Raw genomic sequence first — 20,821 nt, 5'->3', positions numbered from 1 at the left:
TTATATGGCTCTGTTTCTATTAACCATAACAATATGAAATTATAATTAATAATTATAAATTGTACCAAGATGAATTATGATTATTATGAATATAAATACAAAACATTTAAAAACATAATTGGACTTTTGCAGAGGAATTGTAACAGTAGTTACTAGTTAATAGTATTACACCACACACATCTGTATTTTCTATATAATAATATATAATGTTTATTTATGACGTATGTATACTATGAAGCAATATTAAATTCATTACCTAACTAATGAGTATACCCTTATGTAGGTATATACTTATATGTCTATTGGCTGTATTGGTGCATGCAACTTTGCTGACATATTTAAGCATAACTATTATATTATATTATTGTAATGATTGTTTAAAAAAAAATCACCATATATTATATATGCATACGATTTACTTCTAATATTTATATTAGAAAAAACTAACAAAAAACAGCAGTAAATTATAGATATATTTAGGTTAACTACACCAAAAATTTATGTAGTGTTTTGTAATATATGTTTTAAAAACAATTATTTTATAGATAGTTTCTTGAAATTTCCGCGTATAGAACTTATACTGACATGGTATAGTTTTCAAAACATTTTGGAATTTATTGAGCTATTATACTCGTATATACATTCTAAATTATGATTGTGATTTTTTTCGTTTTATGTTAATAATATTATTTTTAATTTCAAAATCAAAATATATTAAAATGTGATACAAGGTTTTCATAAAACTATACAGTAGATTCTTGTTATGCCGAATTTCAAGGGAAACAGGAAAAATTCGAAACATTGAGTTTTTATTAAATTTTATTTAAAAAGAATAAAATACTTAATAAATTAGTTTTAAAAAAAATCTGTCATTAAAGTTTGTTTTTTATTACTTCTATCTTTTACTATATCTTCCAAATTGGATAGTGTAGAAAAAGTGTACATCTTCAATACTTGTTGTAGTGTCAACAAAATGCCTTGATGTTTTTAAAGTGTATTTATAACTTGTTGAATTGTAAATACAGTGACCTCCTCTTCATTTTGTGTTCGTCTTTAGTCTTTGCTCTCGTTGAGATTTTGAATGATTTCTGATAAAATGTCGTTATTCATCCATGTTCTTACCGTAACAAAATAATATTTGTGTAGGCTTGAGATTGGTTTTATATCGAGTTATCGACAGTAAAATGCTATATTGAGTATAAGGTAGTTTCAAGGAAATTTCAGTGTAGTTTGAGATAGGTATCAAAAAATTTAAAATAGTAATGTTTGGCACTTCAAGAATCTACCGTGTTTCATTTTTATAGAGTTTAAATTTATAGGTACTAATCTCGTTGAAATTACGAACATTTAAAAAATATTTTGTGGTTAATGTATGGTTTTCAATTTTAATACTTTTTTTTAAAATCTATTAAAAAGATACTCCTTATAAGTTTTTCTTCAATAAATTAAGAATTAATAATAATACACATTTATAACGTTTTGTTTCATTTAATTTTTAGAAATAAATGCTATTAAACCTATCTCTTTGGCTCAGATTTTTTTTTTTAATTAACAATTATTTATCATTAAAATTCAAAATTGATACATCCATTACAGTGATCTATTTGTTGATAAAATACTCTTAGAACCTAATTATATAATACATCAGAATCATCAGATATTAATTCTCTGGGTTTTCTATTCGATTTGTAATTTATAGGATGTAAATTAAAAACCAGTAAGTACTAATTAAACTAATAGGCAATAACCAATGCCATTAACTTATTAGCCAATCATTATATTTTTTTATACTTTGTTTATACTTTTGTTTTATTCATTTCATTTTATGAACAATATATGAGCTTGGATACCTAGGTATATTCAGTTTTTTTTTAAATAATGAGGATTTGTTTTTAGCATACCTAATCTTATATTTTAGATATCTATTTTAATATATTACTAATAATATTATGTACGTACCTAAATAAATATTAATATTATATAACTTTTATTTACATACCTACATCTACTTTTAACATATAGGTGTACCGTATACGTCCATGAATTTGGATGATTTATTTCAAAATATATCAACGATTTATATAAATAATACGCACTTACGTACTACGCAGTATTTTATTCGAATATAATGTAGTATGTAGTGTGAGTATAATGTAGTTGGAATTTATATTAATAATGAGTAGATTATATTTTGTATAATGTTATTCAAAAATCAAAAAAACCGGTCGTTTGCTACACCACAGAGTAATATATTATATATATATATAAAGTCGTATTTTAAAATGTTAAAATAAATATGCCGTGTCTTATTATATCGAATGTAATGATTGGATAATAATTGGAATAAACCATGTAGGTATAGGTTGTAAATTGTGGTATTTTGAACTAGAAATTAATTTGTTTGGATTTAGAATAATTTTAATTGTGTTTAGAAATGTGAAATGTGGTTTGAGATTAGAATTGTTTAATTCTAGTGGTAATTTTTATTATGAACCAAAACATATTTAAGTATCTACCTACCTACTTAGTAAAAAGTTTGATGAAATCTGTATGAGCCAACATTAATTTAAATCATTTTTAGCTAAACTGTATTAATGAGTTTTGTACTGTTCGGACTGTTCTTAAAAAAAGAAGTTTTACGGGAAACGGAAATTTAAGAATAAAATGAGGAAAGATCTAGAAAGTAGAATATATATAATATATAGTATAAATTGAATATAACTAATCAGTAATTAACAACATTCTGTATTTGGATGAAAAATAACAGACGAAAGAAGTAAAGCTTTTTTTATAGCAATTAAAAAGTATCGAAAATACACAATAGGTAATATAGGTATATAAAATCACCAAACTCAATCATTACTTTGTAAGTTTATATTAATATGTAGGCTAACAGTTCATCGTTGCTCAAAATTGTTTTTCATCGTATTCAATAATTTATCATTGAATTCAAATTAAAAAAAAATATCACATTCATTACAGTAACCTGCTCGAGATACACTCAACCTGTACTACGACGGAGAGATTTCCCCAGTTCTTATTATTTGTATGTCTTTCTTCATGTTATGGAAAAGAAATATACTTGTATATTCAATTTAGAAAGGGTTTTTGGTAGAACATTTTATGTAGTTGGGCGTAGTACTCTTATTAATTACCTACTTAATGTATTATTGTTTGTAAATTTGAAGTTTCCCTTAGAAATAGAATGATCTTTATATCAGCTCATTCAGTTTTCTGCAGTATATTGAAAAAATGTAAAATTTTTATTGTGGGCTGTTATTGATTTTCTTTAAAAAATGATTAAATTTAACAATACTACATGAAACATTACAATTTGTAATAAAATGTCAAATATCATCCATGTAAAATAAAAAAAATAATAATAATTACACATATAAAAATATATATAACAGTTTTATAAACATTTATTGAATACATTTTTATTACTTTATATTTACTTCTTTTATCTCATTTAATTTAACAATATTTTCCTGTTTATGTGTTTTAACTTATAAGTTTAGGTTTATACGCTAAATTATACCATCAATAAATAATAGTTTTTGAATAGCTATCTACCGTAAGCCAATCGATGTAGTGGCAGTGTAAGTAATGTGAAGTAGATAGTATAATATAAAATTAATTATTTCAAACAAGTTGTTTTTGAATATTATCCTTTTCTTTGTGTAATATATTTTCAGTCACTAATGCCATTTCACCATCATTATTAAATACAAATAATGACGAATATCTTGGGGCGCTTTCCACCACGTCTTCATATTTAGGCGGAGATTCTAATTCCTATACAAACAAAATATATCATTAGTTAGTTTAATAAATTAAGATGTATTTTTATATTTTATACATACACACACAGAAGGTGATAGGTATACCTATAGCAACATTTAACAAAACGTCCGCTGAGGCTTTTTATAACTTATAATAAAGTAGACTGACTGTATAGCATTATTATCTTATCGTTATTGTATATTTGGTTGATATTTTTATGTGAATTGTTCCAAGTATGAATATTCGTTAAAAGAAATTGTTAACTCTATTGTCATTATTTTAAAAAAGAAAAAGAGAGAGAGTATTTATTTTTCCCATGTAGGCTCTTTACTGTTAGTACAATGACATCATCAACAACAGTTGTTAACAACTGACTCTAAGTACAGTTAAAAACAAATTATATGTAAATGGTTATTGTTATTTTTTAATGTACGAATACTAAGCTTTACAACAATCAATTTTACACCTCGGAGTAATGTTTTGTGATTGAGTTTATTGACAGACAGGAATAACTGATGACCCAGAAATAAAAAATAAAAAAAAAAACTTTATCAATGGAAGTTCTATGGTTTACTATAGGCGATTCATGATCACTGATTCCGTTCATGTGCAAGGAATTATTATTTTTACAACTTATAATAAACAATATAATAATTAATAAAACTTGTGAGTTGTGACTCGTGTATACAACTGTGTCTGCGTCATACTAACTAAATATAGGTAGATAAATTAAAATATTAGGTATTGTTTTAGAAGAATCAAATTAATATTTTTATCAAAAAAAATGAAGTTCATAACATAATTATTTTCATACTGTAAAATATAAAAAATCTTATAAATACCTAGGTTTCTATAATAGTTTAAGCCTACTTTGAAAATATTAAAAATGTTCAATTAGAGTATGTTTCTGCTATCCTATACCGTATCAATTCGTAGCTGATGATAATATCTATAATTTTTATAATATTATTAAAATCTGCTTCAAAGCATTTTAACAATATATAATTTTATATATTATACACCCAATTATTTGTTTAATGCAGAACACTCGATAAATATAGGTAATAGGTATTTGTAAGATGTAAGAAAAATAAAATAATCTATAATATTAAAAAATTAGTCTCGTTTGGCAGTTTCTCTGCCGCTTTTATATAATTATTATTATTTTCAAGACGTTTTTATCAAAATCAATAATAGGAAATTATATAAAGTTTTTTTTGAAATATTATTATAATATATACTTAAATATAAATAACCATTAACCATATTAATGTAATAATAAAAAAACTAGTTGGGTTCACCGAAGCAAATAAATAACAAAAGCATCGTATTAGTTTCGGCACATGATTAATTGGTCAAATATTGTAATTTCTCTGTTAACGATTCACAATAAATAGAACAAATGCGTTTCGATTACAATAATTATTACTGCCAGCAGATAATATCATTGATTATAATAAACCAACATGGACCTATATAGTATACAGTAAACTTAATACTAATTTATACCAGCTATACAAATACTATATATATAATAGCTATCAATGGAGGTACAATAATATGTTGTGTAGGAAAATAATTATAGCTCTAAAACTATATTTTTAGTCTCTAATAATCACTTGATCTATCTAAGTACGGAGAGCGTCAAATCTGGAAAACAGACAGAGATAGACAGAGGGGTGCTTAGGACGTGCTTTTGATGCACCTGATTACTTTTAATTTAAGTGGATGGTCGTGGTAGTGGCGGGTATATAATAACAATAATGTGGGAATTATATTAATTGGGCTTTTAAACCTAAAACGTTACCATAAACATATTTTAGTACAATTATTATAAAATAGAGTGTACCTATAAAGAGAATAATAACTATAATATTATTATTACACTGGTATATTATTTTAAAAATTATTAATTTAGGAAATAGTTTTCCAATGATTTTAATTGCGTATAAATTGAAAGTAAAAATAAAATAATAAATTGTAAAACCTATTTTCATTATAATATACTTAATTTGTGTTAGACTTTGACTACAAAGCCGTTAGTTATTTAACAGATAATGTTTTATATAAATTTAAAATTTTATTTGCATGTCTATGGCTTCTTATAAATTTATTATTATTGGTTTTTAGTATTTTTAATTAAGTAAATTATAAACATATTAATATATAGTAAATATTAATACATTGCACATATTCCTTAGTTAAAGAAACATTTTAGTATAAAAAGTTCAGTTTCTGTATAATTATTCATTTACACTTGTAGGATTCTTAAAATTAATATATGTCTATAATATACATATATATATATATATAAATTCTATGATTTTAAACTTTTTAAACCGTATATTCAAGAAACTTAAATTAGAATGGTGTAGATATATTTAATTATAATCTATGTTTTTCCAACTTTCTAGCTAACTTCTTAGCTTTATTTTGTATTGATACTTGGTTTGTTGATGGGAAGGGGGTTATGAATTATTGTATAACTTTTTAATTTTTGTCTATTATGTTTAAGTCATGTCAAACTATATATGACTGTATTCATAACACATATTATGGAAAATATTTGTAAGAAACTACATATTATATTATAAATGTTATAAATTATAATAATAATAACTCAAAAACTTAACGCGTTTAAATACCTACAATGATATCGATATGATTTTTTGAACCGACAAAAACTCAGCACCCGAAACTCGTATACGTAGTCAACCCACCCTAACCCGCAGAACATATTATACATATTTAAGAGGACGTTGTACCCACGCGTGCTTTCTCCGTCTTACACACGTACGACATGGAAAATTTTCATTCAACCAGTTTCAATAGTGTATTATAAGTTTTGATATTAGAGTTTAATTGACCTATTATAAGATTTAAAGGTAAAATTTTTATCTAAGAACCCATATAGTCTTATATTGATATTATTATTTTAAAATAAGTTATGATCATTTTAAAATGTACAGTTTCAAAAAGGTCATAACTTACTTAAAATAATAATATCAATAAAAGGCTAAGTGGAATAAATTTACCTTTAAGTTTTATATATTATGTCGATTCTTTCTAATATCAAATCTAACAGCATGCTCTTGAAACCGGTGAACGAAAATTTGCCATGTAAGACGGAGATAACACATACTACGGGTACGACGTTCTTTTAACAAAGTTTTCGTCTGATTTTTCGTTTTGATGCGCTATATGCCTACCGTGTCTAGGATCCTTTTCTTGCGTTTCTCGATTATTTTCATCACCATGATCGTGGGGCTGATGATCAACATGATCACTGCGATCGCGATCATTACTACGCCTGCTACTACGGCAGGCGTACCGTTTTCGTTGAACGACTTTTCCGTCGACGTCCCATGCTTGTGGTGGTTAGAGTCCGTAGCCGCGGTTGATGTCGCGTTGTTGTCGTTGAATGCTACGTCCGGACCACCGTAAGGCTTAGTGTCGTACGAAAAAGGCGACGGCGGTTGCTGCGAGGCCGCATTCACCTGGTTCAGGCCCCTCCGCAACAGCATCGCGCTGACTGTACACCAAGCGATCACTTGTGACACCATGACCAAGTACTTGGCCAACGCATTTCCGTTGATTGGCATCACGCTCGTTTTTCGATTTTTGGGCAAACGTTGCTGTCCATCGTTTCTGAAATGTATTAATTTTGAGTAATTTTGTATAGACTCAAGTCTTCAGTTAAAACTCATCAGTGTCCAGTGATCAGTCAACCGTTCTTGATACATATACCTATTTGTATTTCTATATAATACATTTTTTTTATTTATGTTCAACCATATTAAAAACTACAAATTGTTTGTACTATAACACATAGGCATTTACAACACTACTTAGTATTTACAGACATCTAAGGTTTCTTTGAATTTACTTTTAAATTAAAAGGTTTACATATATATCTGAATGAGACTAAAAAAAGAATGTAGTATAGTATATTTATATTCATCTCTATTTTCTTATAAAATGAAAAACGATCTTAAATATTATCGAGTATTATATCAATTTTGAACTTTACTATAGACTTTAATACTTTAATTGAACCATCAATAGTATATAAACTATTAAGTTACAATTTTCCGTTAATTAATAGATAACAATAAAACATAATATTATCGAAATAATTAAAATCCTACAATTTATTAAAATTAGTATTTATAGATTAATATTAATTTAGTATTTTAATACTTTTCAAAGTTGATAATATTATATTTGAATATTTGTTATCTAGTAAAATTAAATGATTATTATTTGGCGATGAAAGTCTTGTTTCTTTCAAATTATTATACAACTTAAAGTTAAAATTAAAAGGACATCTATTTTTCTAGGAAGGTAATATATACATATTAGTATTAGTATTTTACACAATTATCGAATAAACTTTGGTATACTATTACCATAATATAATTGACATTATTACTCAAAGAAAAATGGCAACCGAGGGCTTTAACTGTATCAAATTGAATGATTATCTAAATGTATATACTTTAATACTTAACAGTTTCGTGTAAAACATTTTTTTTTTAATTAACGCCGTATGGAATAGTAATCAAATATTTTTCATTAGTGTAATATTTAATAGATAGCTTTTATTCAACAATGACTTTTATGGAACACATTTAATATACTCATTTTATTTTTATCTGGAGGGTGTTAGCTAATGAAGGTAATTTTCCGTAAATACACCAGGGAGTACATACCCTCTAGAGGATTGTATAGTAGATGGTATTTTTTAGTACTGTAATATAATGATTACTGATTGGGCATGATGATTGTCATTAGTTTTCGATTGAACGAATATTTCTATACATATTAAACGCGTTGCATGGTTTCCTGTCTTCTTGCAGGTTGATGTTTTCTTATCAGTACAATACTAGTCTATACAATAGTCGTAGAAGCCGTGATTGACATTATAATATAATAATATTATTCTAGATTGTAATCTCCATTCTCCACAACAGCGAATGGCTTTGAAGTTTGAAATCCGAATCACGTGTGTGGTTTGTTTGTAAAACGTACGATTGTGTCCTTGACTTTTTTTTTTATACCGCGCGGACGAGCATTGTGCAGTCACGATTCGCGAGGAACAACAAAATAACAATAGATATTTATACTGACTACTTCTAATAATAAAAAATAAAAATAAATCGCAATTATATTATAATAATAAATAATAAACCTCAAACTTTCATTGACATTACCATCATGCCTTATTTTAGATGATGACCTTGTGGACTGGCACCTTCACGTTACCTATTCTAACAGAATACTTAAGTATAAATTCTTTTGGTGGTTCAATGGATCCTGCCATATACCTAGTGAGTTTATGGTTTATAGTGTTTATACCATACAGTAATTTAATATAATAAAGCCACAGTGACATTTTATACCGTCGGTATATATATTTTTTAATTCATTAGTACACTTAACGACGTAATGCATTATTCACTACATTATTATTTATGATTTATCATACTATATACATGTTTGTATTAATGTTACAAATACAGTCAACGTAGATGTAAAATATGCCAGCTCAAAATTTTACGATTAAATCATTTGATTTTCAAATATTTCCACTTGTAGGTAATTTTTCAAAAGTTATGAATATCATTTTGATTGAATTTTTAATCGAATTCATTTTATGTTATGACGTATAAACTCCAAACACATTTGTAAATCTAAACTACATCAACTGTAGTTGATAAATTTAATTAATTTTTCCAATGACAATAATAATATATATAATACATTTTTTTGATTATGTAATTATTAATTGTATACAAATTTTCTTTAGCAAATTATTGATAAGAGTTTAGAACAAAAAACACTGTATGCTTTTACGTCATTTATACTGGTGTAAATATATTATTAAATTATTAATATTTGTATACAATTATAATTACGGTATTCAATGTTTGTAATCGCATATTGTTGATACTGTAAAAAAATGTTAATGATTTTAATAGTTGTGACTTCTATGACGGTATAATTAATTTTTAATGGTAAATGACAAATGTTTATTAACTTGTGTAATTTATTGCAATTAATACAATTAACAATACTTATTGATGTTTAGTAAATTTAATTTTAGTGTCAAAAATGAAAATAATGTTATAACTTTAATCAGATTTTTCTTAAATACGTATTTAAGTGATAGATATACGAATTAGGTATGTGTTCATATTCATACCTGTTTAAATCAATTATTGTAAGTCATATTAATAGGTAGGTAATGAAAAATAAATAATAAATCAAAAAGGTATCAATTTTAAATAAACAATAATTATTGGTACGTAAGAAATCTATTCATAATTAGAATTTAAAATTGGTAGGTATACTTAAAAAAATGGTTTTAGTAATTTTGAATATTAGTTAAGTATATCATTATCATAGTTACATACATTTGGAAAATCTTAAATAAGTATTTATCGATAAATAATGGTTAATGAATTTTATTATTCTGAACTTGTTATACATTTTTGTAATGAAAGATCTAATTTTTGTATTGAAAGAGATTAAATCAGTCTTATATAACAATAAAACAGTTTGAAGTATAAAAATAATGAAATAAAATAAAATCTGATCAATTGTTCTACTACTTGTCACCATATTATTAACTTGATAGTATATAGTATCGTGAATCATTGTATAATAATGTGGCCGATGCTGTTAGTTAATTGAAACAATATCTATTTTTACAATTCATTAATTGACGTAGAGTATATTAAGACTGTCATTCGAACAAATAGTAAATGAAAAGCAAAATGTTCACAGGAAAAAAAATTCGAACATAATAATATATGACTGATAACTGATAATCATAAATGGATACTTACTATTCAAACTAGGCACAAGTAGAAAAGCATTTGTCTGTATGTTTATCATGTTATTATAATAAATTATTGAGTGCTTTATTGACGTTTATAATTTAAAAAGAATTCATTGATACTGTGCACAATCGCGGTTCGATTTTTATCACTATATTAATATATTATTATGAGCACTTTTAATGAAATTAATCAGTCAAACTGATCTCTGCGTACAATATCCTGATGTCTGCTGGAGGAATAGATGACATAAACTGCGCACAGAAACGTCCATGAGTCACTAAAGCCGGCAATTTAATATTTTAGCGTACAACCTTAGCTGTTCCTATATTGTGAGCCACTATAATAGTGTTTATTGTTTTTTCCCCCGATGCTGACGAATTGTATATGCAGTGTAGCCTCTATTGATTTCTTAACCGTATATAGATTCTCGGCGATTTTGCTCATATATAATTTTCATATAGGATGGACATCAATCACATTTATTTTCACATAAAAAGTATATTAAATTAATATTACTAGGTTTGTATAATATCAAAACTAAAATGTGTGCATTGAGAAAACAATTTGTATTCTTCAAGGAGGGGAGATGGAATTTTATTTAATAACACCTAACAAAGATAAAAATATTTTGAATTGTATTATAATTATTAAGATGTAAAATTATATCATATAAACTTAACTCAAGGAGACATCAATCCTTATACATGTAATTCAACTTCTTCCTCCCACGCAAATATATAATTTTTCACTGGAGTTTAGAATAAAATATGTTTTTCAATAATTATCATTTATCCCAATACTTATATAAATTCTATTAATTTTTTTTTTTTTTATTGTTTGTATAAATATATATTTTAACATTATAATGTACTAAGGTCACTAGAATTTTTATTTCAATGTATAATGTCGCAACTTAGATAACTTAATTTAATTTAATATTATTTGTATGTTATTATTATTTAATTATTATACATAATTAATATTCAATACTCATCATGTTATAAACATGATACCTAATGGTACATAAAATATTAAAATACAAAAAATATCAAACTGGTTAATTAAATTTGATGTATTTAGAGATTATTGAAAATATTGGAACTGTAGAAATTATTGCAATATACAACCATATTTTTAATACACTTATACTCAAAATCAGTACGTATAAAAAATGTATTTATTTTTAGAATCCATTTTAGTATAATATTGAATTTCATAAATTTATTTCATAAAAATTTAAGCTAACAGAGACAAATTCACATATCGAACAAGTAATATATTTATAACTTTTAAAGATTCAATGTTGATGTTTTAGAGAAAAACTTCTTGCAAATTACAATAGTAACAAGATAAATTCTGTAAAATAATTTCGTTTTGATGTAGAAGTAATTTTTACTTAAATGGTGTACGTATTGTACTTATTTTTATACAAATTTATCACTTTTATTATATTTCCATTAAGATATAGGTATAATACATAATTAAACATTCCTTATTTTCGTCTGACATTTATCAAAACGAAAGATTGTGATACCTAATTAAATTTTTTATTCATTTATCGGTTATTTGATTTTGTTGTGATTATTTTACTGATATAAATCGTCTTGACCTCTTAAGTAACGTATCTACGCATTACTTTTAATTTAAGATTAAAACTTTTCCTGTTTTAATTGTTGTTACTTTTTATGGAATATAATGAATCTTATACTAATAAGATAATACATAATATATTCATATAAATATATAATCCTAGTTTGAATTTTTAAAAATAAAAAAGAATACAATAATTTTCTTAAATTATTATTAAAGTCTAAGTTATAGTTATATTGATTGATGGTCTTCTAAATTCTGAAATAGTTCAAATCCTTTACAAGATTGTTAGAGACTTTAATATCCTTAAGTATTTATGTTATATAAATTTACTTTAATAAGTACATTTTTATTTGAGCATTGTAAGATTGCACCATTACAGTAATATTCATATTGATTATTGGTTTAAAAAAACCTATTTGAATATTTCTAAATTAGGAAGAATTATATGTATAAATATGTTTATAATTGATTTGAATGGTTAATTAATATTGTTAATGTATGACGTTAACTTAACTACAATATTAGAAAAAATTTAGATTGCGAGCAGAACAAGGGATAGCTAATAATTGTTATGCAATACATTTTTGTCTACAGATATTTAATCTAAGTATAATAAATCAAAGATAGGTACCTAGACAAATATATTTAAATTAACAATTAATTTTATAATAGTGTATTTACATGACATTGAAAGAGAATTTAGGGTTACTTTTGTTTACCATAACTAAAAATTTACTGTTTGTATTTATTAAATAAAAATTAAACCTTAAGATTGTATTGCAATTCCATCTTATGTGTATATTATTTTCTACATTTTGACCTAGTTAAAGAAGTATATTAATATATTTATCCTACAAAAATATATGAAAGTACGACAAAAAAATTTTTACATTCCACTGCACGTTTTCCTCAATAGATTTCATTCCAAATCATAGGCTATAAAATATATTATATTGTATAATATAATTATGTGATTTTTTTTTTTATTTTAAGCTTATCAATGAGAATTTCTGAAATAATTGAGGAATTAAAAGATTTATTCATTATGAATAAAAATTAATCAATTTTCAACATTCTTAGATTTATAGATTTATTCAATTTTATCAAAATTAATATATTATCGTAAGAATACTTATAGCATTTAGCAATATTATATCATAATAGTTAGTTATATTACATACAATGAATATTTACTGCGTATATATGGTATTTGATGGTCACCAACAATAATGTCACAATAATGCTATTAATGCCTAGTATAATATATTTTTTTTAATAGTGATAAGTAAATAGCAGTATAAATCAGTAGTAGTATAAATTATAAAAATAGTGTTACAATGTATCAGGTACCTATCTATTTTTTTTTTTTATTGGATCATAAAAGATTCTTTTATGTGCGACTTTTTATTTATGCAACCCACCCCCATTTATATATTTTCTCTTTTCGAGATCATAACCATCACATGTAATTAATAATTATTATGTATAAATATATGTATAGATTTTGTATAGTTTTATAACTTATTAAAAAAAATTCTATTTGATATACCACTATGCATTTATACCTTTAATGTTTAATAATTTCAATTTTATTTTAGAAACAATTAATGTTCATAGAAAAAAAAAATATTGAACTATAATAAAGATATAGGTATACTATATACCTACTCTAAATTTCTATTTTATACATATTACTCATATTATAGTAATATAGTAAGCCAATATAATAATAATAACTCTTTAAGTGCTGTATCAATTAAAATATGACTCTTTACCTAACTATAGCATTAAATTTAGTATTTTGGAAATTTGGAAAAATTTACATTCTAATACTCTTTATATTATGTTGTAAATAAGAAAGATACGCTACCGTAAGATATCGACGGGGTTTTATGCTATCACATATACTTATATAATCTTCATAGTAAGTCATCAAACTTTGAAGTATGGGCAGTTATGTATTTTGTTTATTTTAAACAAAGTTAATATATTCTACCTATATTGCTATAAACTAAATACTTAAAAATGTTCAATGGTAGAGGAGTTGTAAATATAATCATATATTTTAGCGAATTGTGGTCCAAAGATACAAATATAGGGGTGCTTTATATGGGTTAGGTTTACAACCATAGATTAAGATATCATTTATAACTTATAAGTATATCATAGTCTATAATTACAACTGTATAATGATATATCGATGAACATTTTATAAGCGTTGAAGTAGTTTTTGACAACTGATAAATGATTATACATTTATACTCAAGTTTAATTTATAATAGGTACCACATTTGATACGATTCTGTACGTGTTTTGTCTTATCGCAGAACATAATAAGTATAGGTAGGTAGGTACTATGTAATAACTAATACCTATATAAGCTATAATAATCACTCTAACTAACGTAGTGTTGACTAAAAAAAAAACGATGGGTGGAGGGATATAACCCTTAACCTGTATCCCTTTTGGCATACCACTGATTGCATGTAATACTATTCAGTATTCACTGTGATAAAAACAAACTAGACACATATAAAAGATTTTTTTTAAATACACATATAATAACTAATAAGAAGGACATAAGGTATGGTTTTATATTTTTATATATTATAATGATATTACTGTGATGACATGTATAATGTATATAATATTTTATATTTTATTATATTCATTGTCTTATTTTGCATATAAGTCAATAAAATCATCTTTTTAATTTTTAAAAACGTCCATCAAATATACTGTAAACTGTATCTATATTTTTTAAACTAAAATATTATACAAAAGTCAATCTTACAATATGTTGTAACAGGTAGCTCACTGTTAAGTTACAATAAAGTTAAAATTACAGACTATAATAAAATAATTGTATGTATATTCAATATATAATACAGAATGCAGTATAATAATTAGTACTACAGTACATGTATATATAAATATTAAAAACTATGTACCGACGAGTCTATAAAGCATATATATTTTTATTGTTGTAGCATACTGTACACTAGATATCGAGTAAAAATTGATTGAAATTAGTTTCCATTAAATATTATATACAATATATAATATGCAATCACATATATATATATATACATTTATTATATTTTGTAACTTTGTAAGCTACTAAGCTACAAATCATTAAAATATAAATATTTATAGTATTTTATCAATATGGTAAATGTTGATCATAAAATACAAATAGGTAAAATAAACATCAAAGAATTTTTCTAGCCTCATATTTATTGTGTTAGAAAAAAAAAACAAAACATGTAAAAATATTAAATAAATTTGAGTATACGTCTTATTGTTATAATTTCAATTCTGTTTATTTAAGTAGGTAGTCAAAACATAAAAGAGATAAACTCGGAAAATCATAAAATTATTACAGTATGGTACTGATTATTATTAAAATATAAAAGTTACATATTATTTATATTATAATATTAACATATTTATTGCCAATATTAGCCCCTTAATAGCTAGTTAGGTAGTAGAACAGTATTTAAATATATTGCACGTGATAAAAAATTATGATAACGAGAAGTAGCCAGGATTTTTGATTGGAAGGGAGAGGCACTCATATCACGTATATATATATAGTTCACAAGAAAAATATGTCACATATGTTAATATTTTGTTTAGTAACTTGTGAGGAAATTCTTTACCATCATAAGCTAAAATATGTTTGTATGGTAATTCTTTTCCGACGTACGTAGTAAAAATCATTAAGCTTAAAATTAACAGCTATATAGAAATCAAGTGTCAAGAATCTGCGTGGTCCATCATCCTTATCTTAAGGTAAAATTATTTTTTTTTGTTAAAAATATAAAATGTTTACAACCGTTTAATTCTTTATAAAAATAGCAATTTAGTTACAAAAGAAATAAAACATAGTCACATATTATAAAATATTGCTGTGCCACTAATTAAACTTTTAAGGGCATTGTAAACTTAGGATTTAATTGACTAATAAAACTAATTTATTTATATTTATGTATTATTACTTATTTTATTTTTATTTTTTAACTTAACGTTAACTATAAATGTTCCTTTAAAAATTTGTCCTTAATAAACTATGTAATTATTGTGTAATATGTATAGTTCATACTTACATAAGTATATATTCAATAGAGCCGTCGGGCTAAGAAGTCTCAAGATTTTCGTATTGGATCTTAATATTTTTAATTTAATCAGTAAAAAGATAAGCTAACATTTTCCTATTCGGAAAATACCTATTTATTATTGGACTATTAAATGTGTTAAGTATATTAAACATATAGAAGCGAATTAACATCTACCTAGTATAGACGTATATTTCTTCATATGACATGTATTTATGAACTTATTGTTAGATAAAATTTTATCTGATGGAATACCGACATCTTATGGTATTTCCATATCAATCATTTTTAATGGGATTTATTTTATTAGATATCCGAAAATCCATGCGCTATCTTAATACAGTATCTATTTATTAATAACTTATATTCATAAATAGTGATAGGGGAGGCGATGGTTCATACCACTGAAATAATTTTCAAGCTTTCATCTAAAAAAATATTTAATTACCATGTCGTCGAGTAAGTTAGATTTGATTTGACTATATTTTTCTTATATAATTTTTATTACTTTCAAAAATAGAAGAACAAAAAAAAAATTTTTTTGTAAATTATCCGTTTTATTAATAATCAAAGTTTACTTAAGTTTAAAGCCTATCACTTATAAGTAGCATTTTTTTTTTAAACTGAAATAAATTCATAATGGAAAAAAATTGTTTGATATTTTGAAATGTAAACAAAACTACAAATAATAATATGATTGAATAAAAAATCAAGCGATAATTTGTCTACGTCTAATAGGTATAAGCGTTTTAAATTCGCAATATTAGCATGTTTCTAAAACTATTAGCGTCTATTAGGCAATATTTTGTTATTAAAGTTTGTGTATTTCTGAGTAACACAATTTTGTATACATGTAATATTAAACTCGTTTTCATTAAAAAATATAAATCCAAAAATCTTGTTATAAAGTATATGTAATTGAACATTATGTTTACCACCAAATTAAAAAAATACAGTCGATAAATTTTTTTAAATTTTGCTCTTGTATAATTTTTTTTTTTTTTTTGATTATTTTTAACTTTTATTTATATGAAGTCTTTTATATTATTTTCTAATGTGACAGATTATTTACTACATATTTATAATGCAGGATGCAAAAACATAAAAGATATTATTTAGAGATGCTTATTTGAATTTCTACAGCGATCTTCAATGACATTTGAAAAAGGAGAAGTATCGTTTAATTGCAGATGTAAGTCAGGTTTTTACAGCTGAATTGGCGATTATTTTTAATAAATAATACATTTTAAAATGTATTTATTTTGTGTAACCAATTACAATAAAGATAATTAAGTCGTAAATCAGTAATGTTTTGTAATGTTTTGTGATATTATAAGAATATAATTTTTATTTTATTTATTTATAATTCGAAAATAAATTAAATATTTGACCTTTTTAGCTCGTAGTTATACTAGCTTATGCAATGTAAACGTACATAATATATTAATGTAATAAATACATAAAAATCCGAGCTTTATTTATAAGAAATCGCGATATTCAATTACATCGATATACCCACAATCACTATAAAAATAATTACAGCGTATATTTCAATAAATTACATATAACGATTAAATAGGTAGAAAATATGTTAATGTTAATTTAAACAAATCGACGTATTATAATGTTTTCTATAATGATTTGATCATTGTACCTACTTAGTATTATTATTAGTGGAGCTGGTAATAAATTTTTTATAAATTTTTAAAATGTATAGATTAATTACAAAAATTTGACCTTTCTAAATGCTCGTCATACGACACAAGTACGATCCACAATTATGAAAAACGTTTACACTCGCCATAATATGAGGCATAAGTAAATGGGTCGATATAGTAAAAACTATACATATCGACCTAAAATAATATGAAATTGATTAAATGACGATATGCATAAATTATAATAATGACGTTCAATATTATTAGTTACAATAAGGTAAAACGTGTTTTAATCACAGTGCATTATTTGACGATAGTGTAGTTTTACTGTTTTAGTACTCTTATATATAAATTTTACTCGGCTATATATTCATATAATATCATAGTGTGAATAGTTTGATATTAATTAATGACGAGTAATTTATATCGCGGTTGAGTGTCAAAAGGAGAACGGATCAGTTTAAATATATCGCAATAATATACATGGAACGTGCCAGTTTTTGTTCGCGCGAAAAGGGAAGAATTTTTGAGTGAGAGAAAGTGAGATAAGACACCATAACTGTACACGAAGCCCGTCGAACGGCCGTGAAAATTTCAGCGTGTCGCTCAGGAAATCACCAATTTTGTGAAAAATCAGCGTGGCGTTAAGTCGAATCAATGGTCATTAATAACTGTGACAATAAATTATTTGAATCATTTCGAAGTTACAGAAAGTATCAAAAGGCTGTTTTTGATCAATACTGCAGTCTACATAAAAATACATACATCAGTGGCTTAACCACTGGGCAAATCAAGGACTACAAATCTATTATTATCGAAAGAAAAAAAAAATATATAAATTATTATAGTGCCAAATCGATTGCGGGGTCCAAAATCAGAAACGATCAACAACTGCCATAGAAATTGCCACACTCAAATATTTAACTAAATAATAATAATAAAAAAAAAAAACATGTAATTGAAATTTTTTTTTTAAATTTTTGATTAATTTGTCATTTGACTCGATTCAATGGCAGAGGGCCCCAAGTGCCACTCATCCGACATGCCACTGACACCCACACACACACACACACACACACGCACACACTCGGAGGATTTTCGACACACTGTCCGTGTCGGTCTGTCTGACGTTGTCTGCGTTGTTGCACACGGTGGCCTGCGCGGCGGCGGTGTTTCGGTGTGATCGACCCGATAAAACGAGCGTGGTGCGAGTGTTGTACGATCGTGTATTTACGTTGTTTGTTATTCGGCAGCGACGCCACGCGATAATACCACCGAACTCCGCGATTTCGTATCGTGCGTGTACGTGTGCGTGTGCGTGTTCGTGTGCGCGCGCCGAACGCTGCGAGGTAACGGCATCCCTTATGTCGAAAAACTGGAGGATATTTCATCAGCAATATTTTTACCACGCACTGTTTTTTAAACATTCCAACATCCCTCCCCGTGCCGCCGCCGCCGCCGCCGTCGCGCAGACACGCCGCATACCTATCCCGGTGAACATTTCTTTCACTGTGTAAACGAACAATCCACGCCGTTTCCGGTGCGTGTCGTGTACGTTACCATTATATCGTACAACATAATAATAATATAACGTAGCAGTATATAATATAATATAGCAGTGCACGTTAAACACGGCCGAGGACATCCGTTAAAAACCGCACTCGGCGGCGCTGCAGCGGCAGCACATACTACTCGCGCGTAAGACGGCCACCCGGTTTCTTCCCCTCTCCGCGGCGCGGGTCGCATTATTTCCCCCCCGCACGCGCCTCGACGACGACCACGACGACAACGACCCCTCCACCGTGTGTGTCGGTCGCGGCGCCGCGCCGGTATATAAAACGTCCCCCGGAAAAACGAATTCGGGCGCGAGTGGGGAGGGGGCCCTCCCCGCCCGTGCGGCACGATTGCGCCGTGCATGTCCGTCTGCTGCAGTGATCGGTGCAACGGTCGAGGCGCAGATCCGGTCCGACCGGGAGCGTTACCTACCTATTTGAAAAAAAAAAAAAAAAAACCATCAGCGACGACGACGACGACAACAACAACAACAACAACAACAACAACAATAACAACAACATCGGCAGAAGAACCAAAACACGCGGTGCGCACAAAAACGCCACGCCGCCGCCGTCTACTAGCAGCAGCAGCAGCGCCTGCAGGCCTGTCGGGCCGTGCCACGCCGTATTATAACTTCGGTACGGCCGTCTGCGTATTTAGTGTTGGAACTGCCCCGGTGAGCAAGCGAACGGCAAGGCGACGGCGCGCTGCGACCCGCGCGCGCACAAACACACACACACACACACGCAAGCGCGCGATCGGCGCACGCACACACACACACACACATACAGCCACGATATATATTATTATATCAGTAGTGTTTCTATCGCAAGTAGGTGGTAAACATTACGCATTGTTTTGTTTTTACTATTTCGGTTTGTTTTTAATTTTTTTTTTTTTTTTTTTTCATAGTTTTTTTTCCCGGTGATTTAATGTAATATTAATATTAAAACAATAATAATATGTAATTTTATAAATTCGTTATCTTTTTTACGATTATTATTTATTTATTTATTGAATTTTTAACGCATATTACGTTTATATTATAATTAATATACGTTGCATACATAACGCCACATAGGTACGTACCACACGTCTGAAAATATAATACAATAATATCATAATATAATGGGTAGGTATAATAATATTATATCTACTCTAAACGTTTGCTTAATTGCTTGGAATATATTTTAATAATCTTTGTTATCAGTAATATTGTCATTATTGTAATATTTTTATTATTATTATTATTATTATTATTATTATT

At 26.6% G+C, this 20,821-nt stretch overlaps 2 protein-coding genes across 8 annotated transcripts in view; one reads left to right on the top strand and one right to left on the bottom strand.

Annotated features, from left to right (window-relative positions):
* Positions 1-20,821, top strand: part of LOC114125986 (2,3-bisphosphoglycerate-dependent phosphoglycerate mutase-like) — a 38,198-nt gene that overhangs the window by 3,562 nt on the left and 13,815 nt on the right. Inside the window, exon 1 of one of the 7 annotated variants that reach the window (XM_050202243.1) lies at positions 15,896-16,019. The exons of 1 other annotated variant lie outside the window; for it this stretch is intronic. Coding sequence is in view for 2 of the 6 variants with exons in the window: in XM_027989837.2 (XP_027845638.2) it covers positions 19,916-20,192 (277 nt within the window). In the remaining 4 variants the exon portion in view is untranslated. Of the gene's footprint in view, positions 1-15,895; positions 16,020-19,189; positions 20,387-20,470; positions 20,636-20,664; positions 20,687-20,821 lie in introns of those variants that run through there. 5 more of the 7 variants (XM_027989837.2, XM_050202242.1, XM_050202244.1 and 2 more) reach the window with 5 other exon arrangements.
* On the bottom strand, positions 3,397-10,978 carry LOC114125985 (uncharacterized). Its single transcript, XM_027989834.2, has 3 exons — positions 10,638-10,978; positions 6,996-7,434; positions 3,397-3,798 (listed from the first exon to the last, which is right to left on the bottom strand). Exons 2-3 carry the CDS (start codon positions 7,386-7,388, stop codon positions 3,646-3,648), a joined length of 546 nt encoding a protein of 181 aa, XP_027845635.1. The 5' UTR covers positions 7,389-7,434; positions 10,638-10,978; the 3' UTR covers positions 3,397-3,645.

This window comes from Aphis gossypii, chromosome 2 (assembly GCF_020184175.1).
Source record: "Aphis gossypii isolate Hap1 chromosome 2, ASM2018417v2, whole genome shotgun sequence".
In the NCBI taxonomy this organism is placed as follows: Eukaryota; Metazoa; Arthropoda; class Insecta; order Hemiptera; family Aphididae; genus Aphis; species Aphis gossypii.
This window is presented reverse-complemented; position numbering and strand designations above follow the sequence as displayed.

What these genes read in the sequence shown, in the direction of transcription:
- LOC114125985 (XM_027989834.2), bottom strand. Translation starts at nt 7,388, where the DNA reads ATGCCAATCAACGGAAATGCGTTGGCCAAGTACTTGGTCATGGTGTCA. An exon ending in AGAAAAGGATCCTAGACACG is followed by an intron (nt 3,799 to 6,995) that starts GTAGGCATATAG and finishes TTGTTTGTATAG; the next exon opens with GAATTAGAATCTCCGCCTAA.